This window comes from Chiloscyllium plagiosum, unplaced genomic scaffold (assembly GCF_037043375.1).
Source record: "Chiloscyllium plagiosum isolate Xiang-an unplaced genomic scaffold, Cpla_swu_hap1 HiC_scaffold_23, whole genome shotgun sequence".
Taxonomy (NCBI): Eukaryota; Metazoa; Chordata; class Chondrichthyes; order Orectolobiformes; family Hemiscylliidae; genus Chiloscyllium; species Chiloscyllium plagiosum.
In genome coordinates this window covers 16900623-16925445 of record NW_028270161.1, presented here as the reverse complement: position 1 = coordinate 16925445, position 24823 = coordinate 16900623, and the positions used below count along the sequence as shown (strand labels likewise).

Genomic DNA, 24823 nt, shown 5'->3' with positions numbered 1-24823 from the left:
TGTAATGGAGTATTTACAGCTTTTTCAGTTTTAATGTCAAAATTTCAGCAATTTTTTTCTTCGGAGAAGTCAGTGTATTTTTTCACTGAAGCTTGAAGGTTAACAAAAACCTGAAAGACACCATCCAAATTTCAAAGTAGCTATAAATAAATTCAATACTACAGACAGTTTTTTTGTGTGACACTAATGAGGAAGCTCAAATTTAAAGTAAGCACAAGAAGAATTAAATAAATCTTCTTTCCAGCTAAAATGTGAAACTTCACATTGTTAATGAAGTTGAGTCCAGAAGTAGTTCTTACAGAATTAGATAGTTGCTTGGAAAAGGGGAATATTTAAAAGGAGTAAGCCAGGCAGGAGAGTGGAACTAGATCAGGTTGCTCAAATGGAGAAAACAATATCAGCATGGAATTGATGATCCAAAAGGCCTGTTTTTGCCACCATCGTAATCTCTGATTCTGTGAACAATAAGATTTGTCACTATCAGTTCACGATTAAGCTAATCAGCACAGCATTCCAGTGATTTTAGATGGGTGAAAGTGCAAAAAGCTTAATTACAGCTATGCCACTCCTACATGTCCATGTTCACAAAACAGAATATATCTAAAGTTCCCTTGCAAAAAAAAAGTGATTAACAATACCTATGAAACCAGTCAGCATAAAAAAGCATATATACTGTACTTGGCACATAGTTAGGATGACTGCTTACCTGTCATTGTATCAAGTTCAGGCATCCAGACTCCTCTGAGTCTTTATTTAAAAAGCATTTACATTTTCTTTTACTGCAGTGAACATATGGCAATTTATGGCAGCTTTCTGAAGGCTGTTTAACACAATGGCATTTCCAATTAAAATATTTGAATATAAAAAGGGTTTTTACAGCGCTTGAGATTTGCCGAAGGGCTTCGTGGGCTGGAAAACCTTTGACTGACACCTGAGCTCCCAACATATTGGATGTAGTAACAATGAGCAAATCATCTGAAAGTGATTGTGACAGTTGCATCTTCTTGATTTTTCAAATAAAACTTTTAAAATATGTACATATAATTTTCAAGGAATTAATAATTTATTAAAGCCTTATGCAATATCTTTCTTTGCCAGTTATATTTCCCATACCAGATGGTACTTTACATTTAATGTAAATGGGTAGAATTTAATGTTTTCACCAGGCTGGGGGGAGGAGAAGAGGGTGGGATTTAATGGAGCAATCAGGCACAACATAGGGCACCTTTTAGCTTTCTGACTCTTATCAATTAGTCTGAGTTTGGGAAAGTGGGATTTAGCTCACCACCCAGGTCAATTGAGGTCCTAAAGTGGCTATGCCCACCTCCTTGGAAAAATCAAAGTACAGAGAATAGTTAGTATGGTATGGGAATCACTTAGGCTACAAATCTGACAACACTCCATATTTATGGATACAAGCATAATTCACATTAATACCAATAATAATAACCATAAGTCATACTTATTGGCATTGCAGGTCCATCCATATTAAAAAGCTGAGATCAAAAATGTAGCCTCAGACTTTGGGGAACTAACTTCACAGAAATGTCATAAACTTTTATTCATTCATTTTGTGGGATGTGGGCCTGTCTGGCAGGCCAGCATTCATTGACCATCCTGAGCTGCCCTTACAAAATTGGTAGTTAAGCTGCCTTCTTGAACCGCTGCAGCCTACCTGTTGTGGGTTGACCTACAATGCCATTAGGGAGTGAATTCCAGGATATTGACACAGCAACAGTGAAGGAATGACAATATATTTCCAAGTTAGGATTGTGAGTAATTTGGAGGAGAACTTTAAGGTGGTGGTGTTCCCATGTATCTGCTACCCTTGTCCTTCTAGATGGAAGTGACTGTGAGTTTGTAAGGCGCTATCTGAAGGTCTTTGGAGAACTTCTGCAGTGCATTTTGTAGATAATACACACTGCTGCTAGTGAGCATCAGTGGTGGAAGGCGTGGATGCTTGTGGATACAGTGCCAATCAAGTAGGGCTGCTTTGTCCTGGATGGTGTCAAGCTTCTTGAGTGTTGTTGGGGCTGCACTCATCCACCTGACTTGTGCCTTGAGGAGGTAGACAGGCTTTCAGGAGCCAGGAGGTGAGTTACTTGTTGCAGTATTTATAGCTCTGACCTACTCTCGTAGCTGCTGCATTTATGCGGTGAGTCCAGTTGAGTTTCTGACCAACGATAACTCCCAGGATGTTGATAGTGAGGGATTCAGTGATGGTAATACCATTGAATGTCAAGGGTTGATGGTTAGATTGTCTCTTGTTGGTGATAGTCATAGCCTGGCATTTGTGTGGCACAAATGTTACTAGCTACTTGTCAGCCCAAGCCTGGATATTGTCCAGATCTTGTTGCATTTGGACATGGACAGCTTCAGTGTCTGAGGAGTGGCAAATGGTGCTGAACATTGTACAATCATTGACAAACATCCCCATTTCTGACCTCATAATGGAGGGAAAGTCATTGATGAAGCAGCAGGAGATGGTTGGGCCTAGGAGACTACCCAGAGGAACTCCTGCAGAGATGTCCTGGAGCTGAGATGATTGACCTCCAACAACCACAACCATCTTCAATGTGTCAGGTATGACTCTAACCACCACAGGGTTTTCCCTCGATATCCATGATTCCAGTTTTGCTAAGATCCATGATGCCACACTCTTTCAATTGCAGCCTTGATGTCAAAGGCTGTCACTCTCACTTCGTCTCTGGAATTTAGCTCTCCTGTCCATGTTTGAACAACTGAATGGCCCTGGCGGAACCCAAACTAGGCATCACTGAGTAGGTTATTGCTGAGCAGGTGCTGTTTGATATCACTATTGATGACACCTTCCATCAATGATTGACAGTAGACTGTTGAGGTGGTAATTGGCTGGGTTGGATTTGTCCTGCTTTTTATGTATAGGACATATATGGGAAGTTTTCCACCTTGTCAGGTAAATACCAGTGTTGTAACTGTACTGAAACAGCTTGGCTAGGGAAGCGGCAAGTTCTGGAGCACAGGTCTTCGGCACTATTGCCAGAATGTTGTCAGGGTCTATAGTGTTTGCAGTATCCAGGATTTCCAACTAGGAGTGATGTGAATTGGCTGAAGACTGGTATCTGTAATGTTGGTGACATCTGGAGGAGACCGAGATGGATCATTCACTCAGCACTGCTGGCTGAAGATTGCTGAGAAAGCTTCAGCCTTATCATCATGATCCATCTTGCCGCAGATGCCAAACGTCAATTCGCTGACATTATGTCCTACCTCCCCATTGCCCACAACGCCATCGCGACTCATCATGCCAAAATCACTCGCACTGTCCATGCCCTTATTGCCTCCGATGATCTCCCCTCCACTGCCTCCAAATTCATAGCCCCAGCCCTGCACTGCCCGGTTCTACCTGCTCTCCAAGATCCACGTGGCCAACTACCCCAGCTGACCCATCGTCTCGGCATGCTCCTACTCCATCAAACTCATCTTGTCCTACCTCGACTCCATCCTCTCTCCCTTGGCTCAGGCACTTACCACCTACATCCGCGACACCATCCATACCCTCTACATCTTCAGTAACTTCCAGTTACCTGGCTCCCAGCGCTTTATCTTCACTACTGACGTCCTCATACATGTCCATACCCGACAAGGATGGCCTCTAGGCCCTCAGCTTCTTCCTCTCCAACAGACCTATTCAGTCCCCTCCACTAATACCCTTCTCCACCTCACCGAACAGGTCCTCACCTTTAATAACTTTTCCTTTAACTCCTCCCATTTCCTCCAAATCCAAGGGGTGGTCATGGGCACTCAGGTCGGCCTCAGCTACCCTTGCCTCTTTGTAGGCCACGTCGAAAAGTCCCTCTTCAGTATCTACACAGGTACGGTGTCGCAACTCTTGCGCCATTACATCGATGACTGCATCTTGGCAACATCCTGCACCCAAGATGAACTGGAGCAGTTCATCAACTTCACCCACAGATTCCATCCTGCACTCAAATTCACTTGGTCCATCTCGGACATCTCCCTCTCCTTTCTTGACCTCTCCATTTCCTTCTCCGATGATAGTCTCCAAATAGATGTTTAATATAAATCCACAGATTCTCACAACTACCTGGACTACACCTCTTCCCATGCAGTATCCTGCAAGAACTCTATCCCGTTCTCCCAATTCCTCTGCCTCCGCTACATCTGCTCAGGCGAGGTGACATTTCATTCCCAAGCATCCCAGATATCCACCTATTTTGAACAATGTGCTTTACCCAGCTCTGTCATGCAGACAGCCCTCCATCACACACCTCCATTCCCCGTTCTACTGCTCTTGACCACCCTCCTCCAAACGCAATAAAGACAGAGTCCCCCTTGTTCTCACCGACCACCCCACCAACGCATCATCCTTAACACTTCCACCAACTCCAACTAGACCCCACCATCAAGAACATTTCCCTCCCCCCACCTCTCTCTGCCTTCCGTGAGGACTGTTCCCTTCAACAGTCGTTGGTTTGCGCCACTCTCCCCATCCACCCCTCCTGAGCCCCCAGGTAAATTCTGCTGCAACTGGAAAAGATGCAAAATCTGCTGGTTCATCACCCCCTCACCTCCAATCAGGGCCCCAAACAGTCCTTCCAGGTGAGACTTAGGTTCACCTGCCTCTCTTCCAACCTAGTTTACAGCATTAAATGCTCCCGATGTGGTCTTCTCAACATCGGGGAAACCAAATGTAAACTTAGGAATGGTTAGCCGAACATCTCAGCTGGGCCCGCAGGAGCTGATCAGATGTCCCAGTCACCACCCATTTTAATTCCCCTTCCCACTCCCTTTCCAACATGACCACCCTTGGCCTCCTCCATTGCCACAATGAACCAAACTGCAAATTGGAGGAACAACACTTTATCTTCCTCCTGGGCAGCCTACAGCCTGGAGGACTCAACATTGAATTCTTCAATTTCATCATGACCATCCTTCCCTTCCCAGCCCCTCCTCCTCCCTTCCTCTCCTCCCAGCCACCTAGCAGATTCATTCCTCCCATTGACCAACTAGGTCGTACCCTCTGCCTGTCTTCACCTATCCCCACTTCACCACCCTGCCCTCCCTTTTACACCCAACCCCAGTCCTGAAGAGGGGTACACCTGAAACATCTTGTCCACCTCTTGATGCTGCCTAGCTTGCTATGTTCTTCCAGCTTCCTGCCTGTCTACGTTGGATTCCAGCATCTTCAGTTTCTTTGTCTCAGCCTTATCTTTTGTAGTGATGGGCTGCGCTCTTCTGTCATTGAGGATGGGAATATTTGTGGAGCCTCCTCCTCCAGCGAGTTGTCTAATCGTCCACTACCATTCACGACTGGATGAGACAGTACTGCAGAGCTTAGACCTGATCCATTGGTTGTGGGATCACTTAGTTTTGTCTAATACTTGCTGCTTATGTTGTTTGGCACACAAGTAGCCCTTGTGGCTTCACCAGGTTGACACCATATCTTCAGGTATGCCTGGTGCTGCTCCTGACATACCCTCCTGCACACTCCATTGAATCAAGGCTGATCCCCTGGCTTGATGGTAATGGTTAAGTGGGCGATATGCCTGGCTATGAGGTCACTGGTTGTGCTGGAGTACAATACTGTTGCTGTTGATGGCCCACTGTGCCTCATGGATTGAGTTGCTGGATCTATTTGAAGTCTGTCAAAGTGTTTGATGATAGTGCCACACAACACAATGGAGGTTATTCTCAATGCATAGGTGGGATTTAGTCTTTACAAAGACTGTGCGTTGATTGCTCTTACTGATACTTTCATGGACAGTTGCATTTGCAGTTGGCAGATTGGTAAGGATGAGGTCAGGTATGTTTTTCCCTTTTGTAGGTTCCCTCATCACCTGCGGCAGATCCAGTCTATCAGCTATGTTTTTTAGGACCTGAACAGCTTGACCAGTAATACTGCTGCTGAGCCACTCTTGGTAGCGGACATTGAAATCCCCCAACCACAATACAGTTTGTGTCCTTGCCATACTCAATACTCCCTTTAAGCCTTGTTCAGCTGAGGAAGGACGGTATGTGGTAATCAGCAGGAGGTTTCCTTACCCGTGTTTAACCTGAAGACATAAAGACTTCATGAGGTCCAGAGTCAATGTTGAGGACTCCCAGAGCAGCTCCCTCCTGACTGTATATTGTTGTGCCACCATCTCTGCTGGGTTTGTCCTGCCAGTAAGACAGGACATATCCAGGGATGGTGATGCTGCGATCTGGAACATTGAATGTAAGGTACGATTTTGTGAGGAGGACAATGTCAGGCAGTTGCTTGACTAGTCTGTGAGACTCCCAATGTTGGCCCCCCAACGATAGTGAGGAGGACCTTGCAGGGTCGTCAGGGCTGTTTCTGCCATTGTGTTTTCCGGTGGTTAGGTTGATGCCAGGTGATCCGTTCAGATAATTTCTTTGAGATTTTGTAGCAATTGATGCAACTGAGTGGTCTGCTATGTCAAAATGTCTCATGAACTTGATTGAGTTTTTTGAAGAAGTAACAAAGAGGATTGATGAGGGCAGAGCGGTTGACGTGATCTGTATGGACTTCAGTAAGGCAATCGACAAGATTCCCCATGGGAGACTGGTTAGCAAGGTTAGATTTCATGGAATAAAAGGAGAACTAGCCATTTGGATACAGAATTAGCTCAAAGGTAGAAGACAGAGGGTGGTGGTGGAGGGTTGCTTTTCAGACTGGAGGCCTGTGACCAGTGGAATACCACAAGAATCAGTGCTGGGTCCACGACTTTTCATCATTTATATAAATGATTTGGATGTGAGCATAAGAGGTATAGTTAATAAGTTTGCAGATGACACCTAAATTGTGGTTGAGTAGACAGCAAAGAGGGTTACCTCAGATCACAATGGGATCTTGGTCAGATGGGCCAATGGGCTGAGAAGTGACAGATGGAATTTAATTTAGATTAATGTGAGGCACTGCATTTTGGAAAATCAAATCAGAGCACTATTTATACACTTAATGGGAAGGTCCTAAGAAGTGTTGCTGAACAAAGAGACCTTGGAGTGCAGGTTCATCATTCCTTGAAAGTGGAGTCACAGGTAGATAGGATAGTGAAGAAGGCGTTTGGTATGCTTTCCTTTATTGGCCAGAGCACTGAGTATAGGAGTTGGGAGGTCATGTTATGGCTGTACAGGACATTGGTTAGGCCACTGTTGGAATATTGCGTGTAATTCTGGTGTCCTTCCTATTGGAAGGATGTTGTGAAACTTGAAAGGGTTTAAAAAAGATTTACAAGGATGTTGCCAGGGTTGGAGGATTTGAGCTATAGGGAGGAGCAGAATAGGCTGGGGCTGTTTTCCCTGGAACGTCGGAGGCTGAGGGGTGACCTTTTGAAGATTTATAAAATCATGAGGGGCATGGATAGGATAAATAGACAAAGTCTATTCTGAGGCTGGGGGAGTCCCAAACTAGAAGGCATAGGTTTAGGTTGAGAGGGGAAAGATATAAAAGGGACCTAAAGAGCAACATTTTCACGCAGAGGATGGTGCGTATATGGAATTAGTTGCCAGAGGAAGTGGTTGAGGCTGGAACAATTGCAGCATTTAGAAGGCATCTGGATAAGTATATGAATAGGAAGGGTTAGAAGGATATGAGCCAAGTGCCAGCAAATGGGACTAGATTAGGTTAGGATATCTGGTCGGCACAGACGAGTTGAACCGAAGGGTCTGGTTCCATGCTTTACGTCTCTATGACTCTATAACTGAGAGTCAATCACATTGCTGTGGAGTCACATGTAGGCCAACCAATGTGAGGACGGCACATTTCCTTCCTGAAGGTCATTAGTGAACCAGGTGGGTTTTTCCAACAATAGACAATGGTTTCGTGGTCATCAGTAGATTCTTAATTCCAGATTTTTTTTATTATTGAATTCAAATTCCACCATCTGCCATGGCGGGATTCAACCCTGGTTCCTCAGAACATTATCAGGGTCTCTGGCTTAATAATCTTGCGATGGTACCACTAGGTCATCATCTTCCCGATCAATTACTATTAGTAGATATAAGGTTTGCACCCCATTTCTTTAGACAAGGCACATTTCGCATTGATGAAAAGAAAAGGAATGGATGGCTGTGCACAATAAAAATAATGGACAATAAAGCAAACACCTTGGTTCAAGAGTTAGATGATAACCTGGAAATCAAAGGAATTGAAGGATATGGTGAGGATGATCCTTGGAAAGAATACTGATTTTTCGAGATCAATGGTTTGTTATATTCCCTTTCTATTTTCTCAAATTTCTGGTTTTATTAAAAATACTTATGGATTCATAGCATACTCTGTGACGTCTCCCAGCCAATCTTTGGAACATCAGAAATGTCAGGAACAATGGGCAGTGCTTTAAAGCTTACTCATTATTCCTCTAGACATGAGACAAAGTGGAAGAAATAAAAAACAAAGCTCCATGACAAATTCATGAAATAAATTCATGACTTACAAGGCAAAGGAACTTAATTGGCAAGTTGTCCAAGCCACAAACTTTTGAAAGTTTATTTTCTGCTAGACTGAGGTAGCTGAGACTTTTACAGTTCCTCAAGCCTTCAATTGTCTGGATTTCATTGTCTGTGAACCAGCGATTACTCAAAGAAAAATACACCAAAAATAATGAACAATTTAAATCCCAAACAAAGTTTGCAACTAAGTAAATCTTGCCAGTCCAATTAATTTTCTTTTGTTTTAAACTTACAGTGCAGATCAGGGGAACTGCAGGCTTTGGAACTATGATATTCAGCTATTGTAATTAGGATATCTATCCACAGAGAAAAGAGAGAATTTCCCTCATCTATGCCTTCATTACAATCCACTGAATGTACTGGACTAATCGCTTTATGGATGCTGTGGATATCATGTTTTAGTATATAGTCACATGTTTTAGTGATTTTGCAACATTTCTCTTTGCTCCAAACCAACCATCCCAACACAGAAATATTTTGTTGAAAAGTCATCAAGCTGAAATGGTAACTGTTTCACTGTCCAAAGATACTGACACTTGCTTAGAGTTGCCTAGCATTTGCTGATTTCATTTTCTTCTACAATTACATTGGCCAATTGTCTTTTTCCTCCTGCACCTGCGTATTCAAGTATATTATTTTCTATCCATATTCCTGCTTTTCTCTGGAAGTTACCATTCTCTAAATGGTATCTAAGCCAACAACCTTAACGTGCCTTCTTTACTTTCCTTAGCCTCTGAATTGAACACTCTTCAATTCTAGTGTCTTAAACCTATGCCATAATTGTTCCTACCTTCTTCCCTGATATTTATAGTCTCCAGTACTCATTCAGCCTCACCCTACTTATCAATTCCACCCTCATACCATGGAGTTTTCTTCAATTCCCTGTCATTCAGATTTATAACTGGAACGATGAGACAACCTAATAATAATTGAAAGAAATCATTAAATATTTCAAGAAAAGAACTGTTCTCATTATTTCTGCAAAATGTGTAAACATGTAAAGGATACTGTCCAAATTCAATTTAAAGAGGAACCGATAGTCTGATAAATGACTCATGTCAGATATCTGGTTGTGGGAAAAATCCACTTCCTGTAATATAAAATAAAAAGAGTGACTATGTCTTGAATATAACTTAGTATTGTCTACTTACTGAGACAACATTAGTTCAAACAATTACAGGACGCCAAAGCTTAACCATGGCTTGAAATGGTAAAAACATATTTAATCAATGAGGGGTATAAATAATTGCACAGTTACACTTTTATCCAATGCCAAATTCTAATGAAACGAGAATAAAAAAACTTTTAATTAAAAAAAATGAACAAGAGTTAAGAAATAAAAAAACAAAAAGTGTTGGAAAAGCTCATTGGGTCCGGCAGCATCAAGTTGAGTTAACATTCAAGGCCAGTATGACTCTTATTCCAAAACAAAACATACTAAACTCAAAACATTAACACAATTTCATTCTCCACAGATGCTGTCAGACCGGCTGAGTTTCTCCAGCAGTTTCTGTTTCTATTTAAGATTTTCAGCATCCATAGTATTTTGCTTTTAAACAGTTAAGAAATATTTCTTGAACAATAAGATATTGTACCTCCAGATCAGAGAACACAACGGTAAGCTTTTTGAATGAAAAAATAATTGAAAACAGTCATTGTGGCTGCACAGCAATATAGAATGAAATACTACTTGATAAAGAAGTCTTGTCCTGTGAAAAAGGTGACTGTTCTCAGTTCTATTCTACTCTGTGCCCATACCTTCATCATTATTTTTTCCATTATTATATGAGCATGGTTATCAAATTCCCAGCCCATAATAATGAAATTGCAAAATTATACTATTCTTGGTTTGAAACTTTGTTATTGCTGCAGTTATGTTGGATTGAAGGATGGGAGTTGGATCAAAGCTGTATCTTTTCAAACTCTCTTCTGGTGTCACTGGTCTTCAACAGCATTCTTTAATGCTGAATACTCTAAAGTACAAAATAATCAGAGCTTGTTACTCAGAGATTGCCACCAATCCAAATATACATATTCAGGAAATCAGATGTTCTGTCCACTACTTCTGAATATGTACATATGACTCGTGAAGCTCTTTGAGGGTGAGATAAACTTTGCCAAACAAATATATAAATGTATCTTGAGATTTCTTTCCAAACTTAAATAAAAGCAGTATTCTAATAAATGGAAAAAACATAATCAATACTTTACTTATCTAATTCATTCATATCTTCTTTACCTTATATTATTTATCCTGCCTCAATTCTTGCATAGAATCCTGTCTAAACTGAACATTCAGTAAGCAAGACCTTAGTTTGTTTAAGAGCCACTCAATGAATTACCTTTATATTTTGGGGTAGTTTTAGATCAGCCAGTGAGCTCAATGCATTGTAGGAGGCATCCAGTTGTAGCAGGTAGGGCATACAATTAACACAACGCAAATCTAGAAAACATAAAAATAATGCTCAGCTCCAACTCAGAAGACAAGCAGCTTGAAAAATAAAGTTTACAATTAACTGAAATGCAATCTCTTAAAATATATTTCACTAAGACTTATTTTGTTTCATTGTGATTTATTTCCAGGTGTCTTCAAATTGAAAGCAGATCTTGTCAAAGTGCATCTAAGCCACATTATACTGTAAGTTTTATGATAACAATGAACAGTAAACATTAAGTAGCACTCTTGACACTTTGTTTTCAGTTTCATGTATTAAACAGGTCATGGAAAAAAATCATTTTATCAAATCCTATTTTAATTTTTTTTCTATGCAATATAAACTCCTTTCAACGACTAATGGAACAAAGATAAAATGTGAAAGTGAATGGGAAGGAGCAGAAAAAAGCAGTTTCTACTTGTTTGTCTGTACCTGGGATGTTTTGAAATCATGTTTGTAACTGCAGAAATGTTTGTGAACCTAAGCCAAGAAGTCCATTTCTATGATATTAGAGTTGATGCTTCCATATATTCTCTGCATTTCACATTTTTTAACCTATACTATTTCAATTAGTAGATGATAAGCCAAGTCATATATCAATCTGACTATTACAAAAGTTTAATTATTTATTAGCGCTCATTAGAGAAACATGCCTTTCTCCCTCACTATTGTTATAGAGTTGAAGGCATATGCTGTACCTTTAAGAGAGAGTGAATGCTGTTTTGAACTGAGAGATTACCAGCAGCTGAGTATATGACTAGATGGCAATCCCACAGTGTACTGGAAATTTGAAAATATATAACATTTAGCTGTGAAATGGATACCTGAGTTTTGGTTGCTGTTTTGACAACAATTCAAATTTAACCAATCAGTTTAGATTATGCCCCATGATACTAAAACCCAATTGAGTTTGAATTTATTGTTTTGCCAATGAGATGATCTGATGTTGGGAGTATAAAAATGCAGGCATTTTGAAAATTGCAGAGAGCAACTGCCACCAAGAGTAGGAAACACTCTCCAGCAAAGGTACCTTTGCACATGGAACATATTTGCAGTAAAAAGAAAGACAACGACCCTGGGAGATCTTCAGCCGGAAGAAGAAAGACACAGAAGACGACAGCCGCTGTGTGGTTTTGAAATTAAGTTAATGGAACTTTAATCAGAGTCTTATTGGAACAGCATATTGTTTTAGAGTTGGAGGCAGATAATATACAGTTCAGCGAAAGGAGGGTTTAGAATTGTGCATAGTTGTTGTTTAATGTTCACTTCTGGAGTTAAAAATTAAATTGATACTATTTTCTTTAAATAGTGGAATCTGGGAGTTCTCTGTCACTCATATTTTAACAGGTTACGAGGTGAGGTGAGCTTTTCTAGGTGTTTGGTTTAATTACAGTAGGGTTCACCACCCGTGTCATAACACTATTCTTTACTTATTTTAAATGCTTTACTAATTTCATGAAAAGGCAATTTAATGTACAATTAGAACATTACAGCGCAGTACAGGCCCTTCAGCCTTCGATGTTGCGCCAACCTGTCATACCAACCTGAAGCCCATCGATGTTGTGCCAACCTACACTATTCCATGTACATCCATATGCTTGTCCAATGACGACTTAAATGTACTTAAAGTTGGCGAATCTACTACCATTGCAGGCAAAGCATTCCATACGCCTACTACTCTCTGAGTAAAGAAACTACCTCTGACATCTGTCCTATATCTATCACCCCTCAATTTAAAGCTATGCCCCCTCGTGCTCGCTGTCACCATTCTTGGAAAAAGGCTCTCCCTGTCCACTCTATCTAACCCTCTGATTATCTTATATGTCTCTATTAAGTCACCTCTCAACCTTCTTCTCTCTGATGAAAATAGCCCCAAGTCCCTCAGCCTTTCCTCATAAAACCTTCCCTCCATACCAGGCAACATTCTAGTAAATCTCCTCTGCACCCTTTCCAAAGCTTCCACATCTTTCTTATAATACGGTGACCAGAACTGTACACAATACTCCAAGTGCGGCCGCACCAGAGTTTTGTGCAGCTGTAGCATAACCTCATGGTTCCGGAATTCGATTCCTCTATTAATAAAAGCTAAAACACTGTATGCCTTCTTAACAACTCTGTCAACCTGGGTGGCAGCTTTCAAGGATCTGTGCACCTGGACACCGAGACCTCTCTGCTCATCTACACTACCAAGAATCTTACCATTAGCCCAGTACTTTGCATTCTGGTTACTCCGACCAAAGTGAATCACCTCACACTTGTCAGCATTAAACTCCATTTGCCACCTCTCAGCCCAGCTCTGCAGCTTATCTATGTCTCTTTGTAACCTACAACATCCTTCATCACTATCCACAACTCCACCGACCTTAGTGTCATCTGCAAATTTACTAACCCACCCTTCTACTCCCTCATCCAGGTCATTTATAAAAATGACGAACAGCAGTGGACCCAACATTGACCCTTGCGGTACACCACTGGTAACTGGACTCCAGGATGAACATTTCCCATCAACCACCACCCTCTGTCTTCTTTCAGCAAGCCAATTACTGATCCAAACTGCTGTATCTCCCACAATCCCATTCCTCCACTTTTAAAATCCCACTGTGATTGGTTAGTAACATGAATTCAGATTTTTCAGAGGTAATAATGGTCAAAGTGACCATAAAATTATTATATGGGCATCTGTTGGCCCTTATTTCAAAGCATTTGGAGCATAAGAGCAGGGAAATTTTACTATAGCTGTACAAGGTGCTGGTAAGACCACATCTGCAGTACTGCGAACAGTTTTGGTCCCTTTATTTTAAGAAAAGATTTTATTTCATTGGAGGAAATTTGAAGGTTCACTTGGATGATTCTTATTATGGAAAGATTGTCTTATGAGTAAAGATTAAACAGGTTAGGACTCTAATCACTTGAGAATGAGAGGTGATCTCTTTGAAACATAGGATTCTTAAGGGGCTTGACAGGGTAAATGCTGAGAGGGTGTTTCTTCTCATGGGACAGTCCAAGACCAGAGAGCACAGTCTCAGAATTAAGGGGCTCCAATTTAAGACTGAGATGAGGAATTTCTTCTCTCAGAACATTGAGAGTCTTTGGAACTCCTTACCACAGACAGCTGTGGGGGCAGAATCTTTGGGTGTATTTAATGCTGAAATCAATAGAATCTTGATTAGCCAGGGAGTCAAGAGTTATGGGAAAGTGGAGATGATGAGTGTTGGTTCAGCTATGATCCTACTGAATAGCAGATAAGGTTCGAGGGGCCTGACAGCTTACTCCTGTTCCTGTTATGTATGATCTTATGATCTAATTAATTGAATCAAAACTTGTCATTCTTAGCAGTCTAGCCTATTCATGACTCCAGTTCCACACTAACATGCTTGAATCTTTGCCCTCCAAAGTAGCATAAACAAGCCAGTTACACCAAGGACAATCTATAGAATGTAGTGTTTAGAGAGACTCCTGTCAATATTTGTTGCTCAATCAACATAATTTTTTTAAAAAGTCATTGTCACATTACTATTCATGGGAACTTGTTATGAACAAATTGACTGCTGGATTTCTGATATTACATCAGTGACTACGTTTCAAAAATATTTCATTAGCAGCAAAGTGTTTTGCATCATTCAAAGTCATGAATGACAAGCCTATTTTCTACTTGCTGAATTGGGCACTTCAGTGGGTGTCCATGGAGACGTATGAGGACATTCATCCTAGTGACCCCTCTTTTCTCCAAGACCATCTTTGTTACAGTATAACAGGGTCTTGCATGGTTGCCTGAGACCAAATGGAACTAGGGAAAAGGTGATGGTTATATGTTTAAAATTAAGGGATAATTGGGCGAGTACTGGATGTGTATATTAGGATCAAGTAATCAGTTGGGTGGGAGTTCTGTGATAAGAGTTGGAATACAACACTGACAGGAACAAGCATATGCTAGGATTCTATCTAACCAACATTTTAGCCTCTAGTGTTGAACAAATTATGCCTTGTTTCCACCACTTCACTACCTATTCTTCAATGGCTACTCTGTGATCCACTGATAAACAATACCCAGCTCTCAATGCGCAGTGGCAGCTTATCATGGTCAGATATTCCAGCCCTGATAATATTGAGTCATAACCACATGTCAGAAGCCCTCCTAGAATATTATTGGAATTGATACTGCTTTATTGTTGGAGGCCAACTGACCACTTAGGTTCAAAGTAAATCTAGGCTACAGTGTTAGGTTAGTGAGGATTAATAACTTTACTGTATTCCTGCAAAGTTCTTTAAATCCATTGTAAAAACCTTCCAGTGAAATGATCCAAATATTTATACCTGTTATTTTATTGTAGGGGAGTTCCAACTTCTGGAGATGCATGTAATTGTAAAGAATAGAGATGTCACATAGTTTGCAATTCTGAAAAACAAAAAAGGATTTAATTGCACAAACACTGGATAAAGTGAAATAATAATACATTCATATCTTATAGAGAAATTTTATTTGAAACCTAACCCTCATAAGCTTTATCAGGGTAATTCTAACATTTACCCCAGGTTTTTAGTTTTGGCTTGGCATACCTCCATCACTCAGATTATGAGATCAGTCACACACATGTTTATGTCAAACCATAACACAAAATTTGCAACAGTGCCAGATGTTATTAAATCAGTTGTCAGGTATACTTTGGACCTAAGATAAAGGAGTACAGGATCACCTGAATCTAACTTGTTCCACTCCTGTTTTTATAAACCTGGCATCAAACAGCACATTTACTTCTCCGGTTAATGAATCGTATTCAAAAGGTCAATGGCCAAGGATGTGAATAGTTAGAAAGTGGAATAGAGAAAGTGAGGACGCTGATCTTTAGCATCTGCAGTCGAGAGTGTGGTGCTGGTCAGGCAGCAAGTCAGGCAGCATCCGAGGAGCGGGCGAATTAACGTTTCAGGCATAAGCCCTTCATCAGCCCTGATGAAGGCCTTATGCCCGAAACATTGATTATCCTGCTCCTTGGATGCTACCTGACCTGCTTTGCTTTTCCAGAAAATGGAATAGACCAGTACAGATGGGAAACATTGGGCGAAAATACACTAATTTTACTCATGCTTGATCAAAGTGTTTTCAACCTATTTGGTATTTGTTTGGATTGCTTTTCTGGTTATGGAAAATAATGCAGGAGAACACTAACACTGGAACCACAGAATGAATACAGCATAGAAGGAAGCTATTAGTCCTGTTTTGTCTTGTGCTGGCTATCTAAAACAAACAGTTCACCTAGAGTCATTTCCCTACCTTCTCCCTGCAGAGCTGCAGATCTTCCTTTTCTGATTACTTCTTGAATTCTTCAAATTTAGCTGCCTCCATTACATGCTTAGATCCGATTTTATATGCACATGGAGAGGGTCTGAGGCTTAGCCAAAATTGCACTGTTGTGCCAAATTCAAAAGCCCCTTCCTGAACGTGGCTCCCAACTGGTTTCACAGTCGGTCACACATTGGATATGTACGTTTCATGGTGACAACTCCACATACAAAACCACGGCTTATTTCAGACTAATGTGATGTATGGGAATATCCTTTTTTTTTAATGTGTTGGGACATGGGTGTCACTAGCTAGACCTGCATTTATTGCTCAGACAGCAGTTAAAAGTTGACCATATTGCTGTAAGTTGGATGTCACATGTGGGCCAGGCCAAGTAAGGATCATAGATTTACTTCCCTAAAAGATATTAGTGAACCAAACGGATTTTCACAACATTTGACAGTGGTTACATGATTACCATTCGTTGTTTACTAACTCCAAATTTTTTATTGAATTCAAATTTCATGATCTGCTATGGTGAGATTCAATTCCATGTCCCAAGAACCCATGAACATTAGCCTAGGATTCTGAATTACTAGGCTAGTGACATTACTACTACATCACTACCTCCTTCCAAGATGCTTTACATATTAGACCCAATAGGAGTGTATATAAACTTACTCGAATTCTTTGGAGAGGAAGGTTACCCTTTTGAAAACGTAAGATACCCTTTCTAGTTATAGCCCAAGACAACTTTGGGCAATATCAAATGTCCTTTAGGATTGTTAAACATTGACATGAATGTGCATCAAATGTGAATACACTCAATGAAACTGTAAAACCAATTGGAATAGTTGAAGCATTTAAATCTCCCACTCTTCAAAAATAGAAGGTCAAAACTATCTGCTTGCTGTTTTGTTCTGTTTATATATTCGGAGGAGTACCATTACAGATTAGCACTGCATGACTGATCTCACAATCTATCATTATCCCAGTTGGAAGGAGCTTCTGATAAAATCTCACAAAGCAACGAATTAGGAAACTGTGTCATAATTACACTCATAGTTCTGTGGGAAAGAAATTAAGTGTTTTCACCTCTGGACAATGCTGTAGTTTCCTATTTAAGAAATCTATGCACAGCAACTTGACAAATATATAAAATCTGTGAGTTGGAAGATGTCAGATGTATAAAGGTTGAGTGCCATGCTCATCTTGATGGTGGATGCTATTTTTATGATTGGACTTGGCTCAAAGCAGATGGGACACTTCTGTGACTGTCTCCTTTGAAACTGAGTTTGCAGAGCCTGCAAGAGCAAATCTTCTCTATCATTATGGAATAACTTTGCTATTAAGAATGCAATTCCTGACAAGTGAGTGTCTTGGTGACCTTTAATGCAAGGTTAATATACTGTGAATGCAATGCATGATGATGAAGAAAATTGCAAGCTCTTCCATCAAGCAGTACTTATTAAAAGATTCACACTACTGATGAAGGGATCCTGCATGCAAATGGGCATGGCCAGCAGTGATTTCAGATGGAACCTTGTAGAGATTTGAAGTGAGTGAGTGGATGTACTCACTTTTTTATGGCTCATGTGAGAATTCAATACCAGAAATTTCCAGATCTGTTCTATGGCTGAGATGAATTGATGAAAACAGATCTAAACATTCCATGTGCCCTAAAAAGTGGTTATTAATCTAACCAGACATTTGCAATGTAGGCATGCAAAGCATTATATCATGTATCATAATCCCATGAGAAGTGGTAGCTTATAACTTAATATATATTCAGTTCACCAACAGTTCAAATTTATATTTGGATACCATCAGCCAATAGCATTTTCAGTAACATTTTGTGCTGACTTACTGGAATGGAGAGATGGACATAGGTCTGTTCTAATCCAGTTGCTGAATGTCTCAGGTTTGATAGACCTTTTGCTAGTATATCTTCTGTTAGTACACCATCAAATTCTTCCTGCAAAACAAGACCCTTTTTGCAAATTTCAAATGTTTCCTTGATGTGCACCAAATAAAGGCATTTATTGTAGCAATTCATAAATAAATGCACCAGTCAGTACAGTGATCTCAGCTGTGCAGTGATGGTGATATGGTAAATGTAAGACAGTAAAGAGAAAAATATTCTAGGTGTCAGGCATAGAGTACCATAACAAAAGATTCAGGAATCCATCTCAACATATAAGCACATTTATAATAAGCTATTGTGAAATTTGCTAAAGTAGTTTCAGGTCATCTGGGGCAGACGACATACTTCCCACAGCCCAAAGTATTTAGCATTGATCAGCAAGACATGAGAATTAGGAAATGACAAGTGTGTATGAACTATCTTACCAGCATAGAGGAACTGAGCCCATTGCTAACTAAGCTTGTAATAAACCTTACACTTTGTAGTCAAAAATTTCACTTCTATTATTCTCCTGATCTTGTTAGTTCAGTGGAAATGGCTTATTAAGTTTTACTTTTAACCTCAGGTGCATGTTCAGCTTATACAACATGCTGGGAAACTGACTTATCGGCAGCCTGAGGGGCAGGTCTATCCCTCTAAGATCTATTAATTTACAAAATCAGTTGCTTAGTTATTTTAAGGTACCTTGGAATATAGCAGACTTGCTCAGCTCAGAGTTTGAATTACTATCACCAAGCCATAACATAGCTCAAATCCATAGTTCAATTCGAACATAATACAGAATCCCTTCAACGTGGAAGAAGGCCACTTGGCTCATTGAGTCTACATCTACCTTCCGAAGAGTATCCCACCCACACCCACCCCTGTACCCCTCATTTTACATGGCTAATCTGCCTAACCTACACATCCTTGGATACTATGGGCAATTTAGTTTGGCCAATCCACCTGACATGTACATCCTTGGACTGTTGGAGGAAACTGATGCACTCAGAGGAAACCCATACAGACATGGGGAAAATTTGCAGACTCCACACAGATGCCCGAGGGTGGAATCGAACCCAGGTCCCTGCAAGGCAGCAGTGCTAACCACTGAGCCACTGTGCTTATTTCATTTCCTGTGATTTGATTTTCATTAATATACTGTTGGTTCCCAATTCTAATGACATGATAGAATTTCCACTGGAATGACACTGCAATGAAGTGGGCTTGGTTCTGATAAAAGTAGACAAAATTGAAGTATTTGCAACAAACTTAAGTTGGAAGTGCGAGTAGATGAGTCAACTCAACCTCCTCCTGAGGTCTCTGGCATAGCTGGTGCCAATCTTCAATCCATTTGATTCACTTTACTTGATACCAAAAAAAGGCTGAAGACACCTGATACTGCAAAGGCTATGGATCGTGAGAACATTCCAGTAACTATACTGAAAACAATTGCTCCAAAAGTAGCCACACCCCAGATAAGCTGTTTCAATACAACTATAACATTGACTGGTAAATGTGAAAAGTTTCCTATGTCCTATGCAGACAAAGCATGAAAAATCCAACCTGGCCAATTAATGCCCTAACAGTCTACCCTCAATCATCATTAAAGTGATGGAAGAAGTCATCAACAGTACTATCAAGCAGTACTTGCAAAGGAATAACTTGCTGACAGTTCTGTGGACGCCTGATGAAGGAGCAGCACTCTGTAAGCTCGTGCTTCCAAATAAACCAGTTGGACTGTAACCTAGTGCTGTGTAATTTTTAACTTTGTACACCTCAGTCCAACACCGGCATCTCTAAATCATGTTCAGAGATATTATTACACATTTCTGAAGCAGGGAGGACTTAAACCTGCGTCTCCTGGCTCAGAGGCAAGGATGCTACTACTGCAGCACAAAAGCCCAGTTCTTCAGGATAGTGTCCTAGGCCGAATCGTCTTTAGCTGCTTCAACAATGATCATCTTTCCATCATAAGGTCATAACTGAAGATTTGGTTGGTAGTTGCACAACATTCAGCGTCAACCGCAACTGTCCAGATACTGAAGCAGCCAATGTCCACATCTGGCAAGACCTGAACAACATCTAGACTTGAGCCGATAAGTGACAAATAACATTTGTATCACACAAATGCCAGATAATTACCATCTCCAACAAGAGATAGTCTAACCATCACTGAATCCTCCAATATGAACATCCTAAGGTAATCATTGAACAGGTCCATGCACCTTGATACCTTTAAAATGTACCGCTTTCTTTAATATATTCAGCAAGTTGGCCTACACAACCTTCCGTGGGAGAGAATTTGAGAGGTTTGCTATCATTTGAGTGAGGAAATCTTTCGCTATCTCAGCTTTAAATGGTCTACCCCATATTCTCAAATATGCTCCCCCGGTTCTTAACTCACCAACCAAGGAAAACCCTGCATCTGGTCTGTCCAGCCCAAATGCTTGTATTCAAGCTTTGGAGTGAGGTTACTGGGGTGATTCTCTGTAGGGAGATTCTAGATGCAGTTAGAATGGCCTGATTCCAACTCTTCCTCATTCTGGGGCTTTTACTCGAAATGTCGATTTTCCTGCTCCTCAATGCTGCCTGACCTGCTGTGCTTTTCCAGCACCACTCTAATCTTGACTCTGATCTCCAGCATCTGCAGTCCATACTTTCGCCTGATTGCAACTCTTGTTGGACTGACTAAAATTCCTTTTAGGGTGGCTTTATTCCACTTATATTGGCTACAAACCTCCACCACCTCCTGCGCAGGGCTCTCGCATTCCTCCAAGTCGCTGCTCTCGCTGCTGCTCAGGGCGCTGTCCAGCAGCTCCTTGTTGAACTCTTCCACCACCTCCCCGCTCTCTTCGTCCAGCAGTTCGTCCAGCAGCTCCCCGGCCAGTTCCTGTACACCTTCCTCCAGAGCCTCGCCAGCGCACTCCTGCACCATCTCCTCCAGTAGCTGCCACATCATGCCCTCCTGTTCTTGCATGTCCTCTTCTTCTTCCTCCACCACCGACTCCTCGAGCAGCGTATCGCCCTCGCTAATCGTCGCCGCCACCTCCATCACCTCAAACGACAAGGGCGAGTGAACCCGCTTCTCCCGGTTTGCAAACAGCAGCGTTTATCCACTCTCAGCCCTCGCTTCGACGGCCGCCATCTTGTTGTCAAGACGGTTGCTAGGAGACGGCCGGACCCACAGTGCCTCACGGAGGTCATGTCGCGAACTACAACTCCCACAGAGCACCGCCGCTGCACATGCGCACGTACTTGTAGCATCCTTGAGGGGAGGCAAAAGATCTTGGTAGGTGAATAACGATCCGGGAAAAGAAACTAGTCGTAACATTTACTACGAAAATAAAAGTATAATACTGCAGACGTTGGAAATCAGATGAAAACAGACAATGCTGTCTTTTTGGCATTGAAGAAGTTATTCCAGATCAAAACAACTGTGTAAAAGGAACCATATCTTAGTTGTGTCTGATAACTATGTCTATGTCCTTTGGCATAAATTCTAATTCTATCAAAGTACTTAATGAGTTTGCGCTGGTGAATTAAATCTCCACGTAACTGTTTTTGTTCCAAGAAGCCCTAGTGTCTCCAGGTAATTGAAATTCACCAACCTTGTTATCATTCTAATGAATCTCTGCATCCTTTACAAGGTCTCAACAACCTTCCAACAAGAATCCCTGGTTCAACTTCAGAAGCAGAACGTTAACCTTTGTAACATGACTCATTCTTTTGGAGCAGAAAACAATTATACTTAGGCAAGGGTATGTAGATGCAATTTTTTAAATTAAAAAAGACACTATTTGAGATTTCACCCAGGTAAATAGTGCGGTGAGGAAGGCATATGGCATACTGGCTTTTATTGGTAGAGGAATTGAGTTCCGGAGCCCTGAGGTCATGATGCAGTTGTATAAGACTCTGGTGCGGCCGCATCTGGAATATTGTGTGCAGTTTTGGTCGCCATACTATAGGAAGGATGTGGAGGCACTGGAACGGGTGCAGAGGAGGTTTACCAGGATGTTGCCTGGTATGGAAGGAAGATCGTATGAGGAAAGACTGAGACACTTAGGGCTGTTTTCATTAGAGAAAAGAAGGTTTAGGGGTGACTTGATTGAGGTGTACAAGATGATTAGGGGGTTAGATAGGGTTGACAGTGTGAACCTTTTCCCGCGTATGGAGTCGGGTATTACAAGGGGGCATAGCTTTAAATTAAGGGGGGGTAGATATAGGACTGAAGTTAGGGGTAGGTTCTTCACTCAGCGAGTTGTAAGTTCATGGAATGCCCTGCCAGTAGCAGTGGTGGACTCTCCCTCTTTATGGGCATTTAAGCGGGCATTGGATAGGTATATGGAGGATAGTGGGTTAGTATAGGTTAGGTGGGCTTGGATCGGCGCAACATCGAGGGCCAAAGGGCCTGTACTGCGCTGTATTGTTCTATGTTCTATGTTCTATGTTCTATTTCCCATTGTTAATAGCAGGACATCTTCGGACATGTTCTGTAGAAACACGTTCAGTGAATAGTTTGTTGGTTGAAGAATAGCATATATTCATTTAAGGTTTACAGACCATTTTCTTCACTGTCTGCTTTAAATTGGCTATGCCTTTGACCAAGAATTTTTCACTGTAGAATATGCATTATACCACACAAATTGATAATCTATGATTGATATTAGTCTTGTTACACATCGTATTTCCTCCATGATCTTAGAGAAATAAAACATTGTGTTAACAGCATCAATGAGAGCCAGAATTTTAGCAGCTAATTTCATTACAATTCCTATTTTCTTTGCCTCCTCTGTTAAGGGACAATTTTCCTATTTTCTCCCACAACGAATATCAGAAATACTCCTGAAGTGGAAAATCCATCACCAAGTTTTGCATGTGAGGCATCATTAAAATTTATTTATGTTATATTATTGGGGTCACTTAAAGATGAGAATGTCCGCATGTGCTTCTCTGTTTCCAGTTTTAAGAAAAGATTTATTCACACTCAAGATGTCCACCTTTGGATTTTTCAAGACAACACTTAAGTTCCAGCACATTATACTTTGCATCTGATCTGGTCTGTGTAACTAATCAGTTAATTTGTCTGAAGAGATTCCTCAAGTATTCATTCTCATTCTTGGTAGTAGCCCTATCTTTCTGTTGACCTAGTGTAAGTAATTGCAATTTTCCAAATAAAGCTCCTGATATAGAATTACATTTGATTCACTCTGCTTAATTTCCAAACCCACATATTTGAAAACTCCAGAGGCTTTACGGCCAAGTTTGAACTCCTTCCCAATTTGATTGAAAGTCTCTTTTCAAAGTCCTTGGTGCTCTTCCCTTAACAAATCATCAACAAGCATCATAAAGATACCTAAATATGTCCCATTACAATACCAATAGAATATTGCCAGGCTTGCCTTCAGTTGTGAAGATCGTAATGTTAACAGAACTATCCTTACTGAAAAATACCACACTTGAGTAGCATCATTTAACTCATAAACACATTTCTGCAATTTCCAGAGCTCCTACTCCTTTGGGGACTGTAAGAACACTTTCCTCTCAACAGGTTATCCTAATTGAAAGCTGCTTTCATATCTAGAGAGTTAACTTGCTAAAATGGTTGAAATGATCTTCAAAATTACCTTTACAGCATAGAAGAATCCAACCAATTGTCTTACTCCCCAAAACATTGCTTGAAGCTGCCAGCTGCTAACTTAGCCTTCACTATAATCCCATCTGGTAGGACTTTTATGTACAGATCCCTTTCATGATAAAGCAGGTTGGCCTCATCATCAGTTGCTAACATAATCCAAATTCCTTCTGGTTCTAAAACTCTTAGTTTAGCATCTTTTGTCACCATATCTTCCATTCTTCTATTAGATACAAACACCCCCTGAGCATGGGGTCATCTATTTTTATCCACTGTTTGAGAAACCTCTCCATTACCTAAGCTACCCTCTCACCTTGTTCAACTGGAGCTTACCTACTCATGTTGAGATCTCTCTGGACCACTCCAGATGTCTACTAAAAATCCTCTAAACTTTAAATAATATTTTCTCCCTAAGCGTATCTCCTGAATCAGTACTCAATCTGGAACTATGTTTACTAGTTCTCCTGCCACAAATCTATGGTCCTCATTTCTGCTACTTCATCTTGGACTTGTAGCATCAGTGTATATTTCCTGAGCTTTAAAATCCTACTCTTCTGGTTCCAAATCACAGAACACATGGATATGCAAAATATGTCGTGCTTCATCATTAACACCAGCTCTCACATTCTCAGATTTCGAAAATACATGACTCAATCTCACCGTTCAACCTCACCACGCATAAGAAAAATGCCTTACTTGTCTGATTCCTGTGTGTATTTGAATGTTTTCCCATCGCATCCAATAACTTCTCCTGGCTCTTTCCATTCCATGTCCATCTTTCTTAAAGTAAACCACATCACCAGATCTAAAACTTTCCCCAGATCATCTGATGCAATTTTTCAACACTTTCCTAATTTTTAAAAACACTTTTCTACTGACATGTAAGGCATTAGATGGATGGAAAAAATATCTGATGATGCTCTTTCTCATGCTGGAGGATCATTGTGCACTATTGAAAGCAATCTTGTATCTGACCATAATAGTAAGGTCCTAGGGAGTGTTGCTGAACAAAGAGACCTTGGAGTGCAGGTTCATAGCTCCTTGAAAGTGGAGATGCAGGTAGATAGGATAGTGAAGAAGGCGTTTGATATGCTTTCCTTTATTGTTCAGAGTGT

The 24823-nt window shown here is 40.8% G+C and overlaps 1 protein-coding gene across 4 annotated transcripts in view; it reads right to left on the bottom strand.

Annotated features, from left to right (window-relative positions):
* Window positions 1–21206, bottom strand: part of lrguk (leucine-rich repeats and guanylate kinase domain containing) — a 159666-nt gene extending 138460 nt beyond the window's left edge. For all 4 annotated transcript variants that reach the window (XM_087999385.1, XM_043713222.2, XM_087999384.1 and 1 more), the window contains exons 1-6: window positions 20814–21206; window positions 18038–18145; window positions 15207–15288; window positions 10800–10900; window positions 9466–9547; window positions 8442–8566 (exon numbers count right to left, since the gene is read on the bottom strand). In XM_087999385.1, the coding sequence (XP_087855511.1) occupies window positions 8442–8566; window positions 9466–9547; window positions 10800–10900; window positions 15207–15288; window positions 18038–18145; window positions 20814–21128 (813 nt within the window). In that variant the 5' untranslated portion in view covers window positions 21129–21206. The remainder of the gene's footprint in view (window positions 1–8441; window positions 8567–9465; window positions 9548–10799; window positions 10901–15206; window positions 15289–18037; window positions 18146–20813) is intronic.
* Between the last annotated feature and the right edge of the window lie 3617 nt (window positions 21207–24823).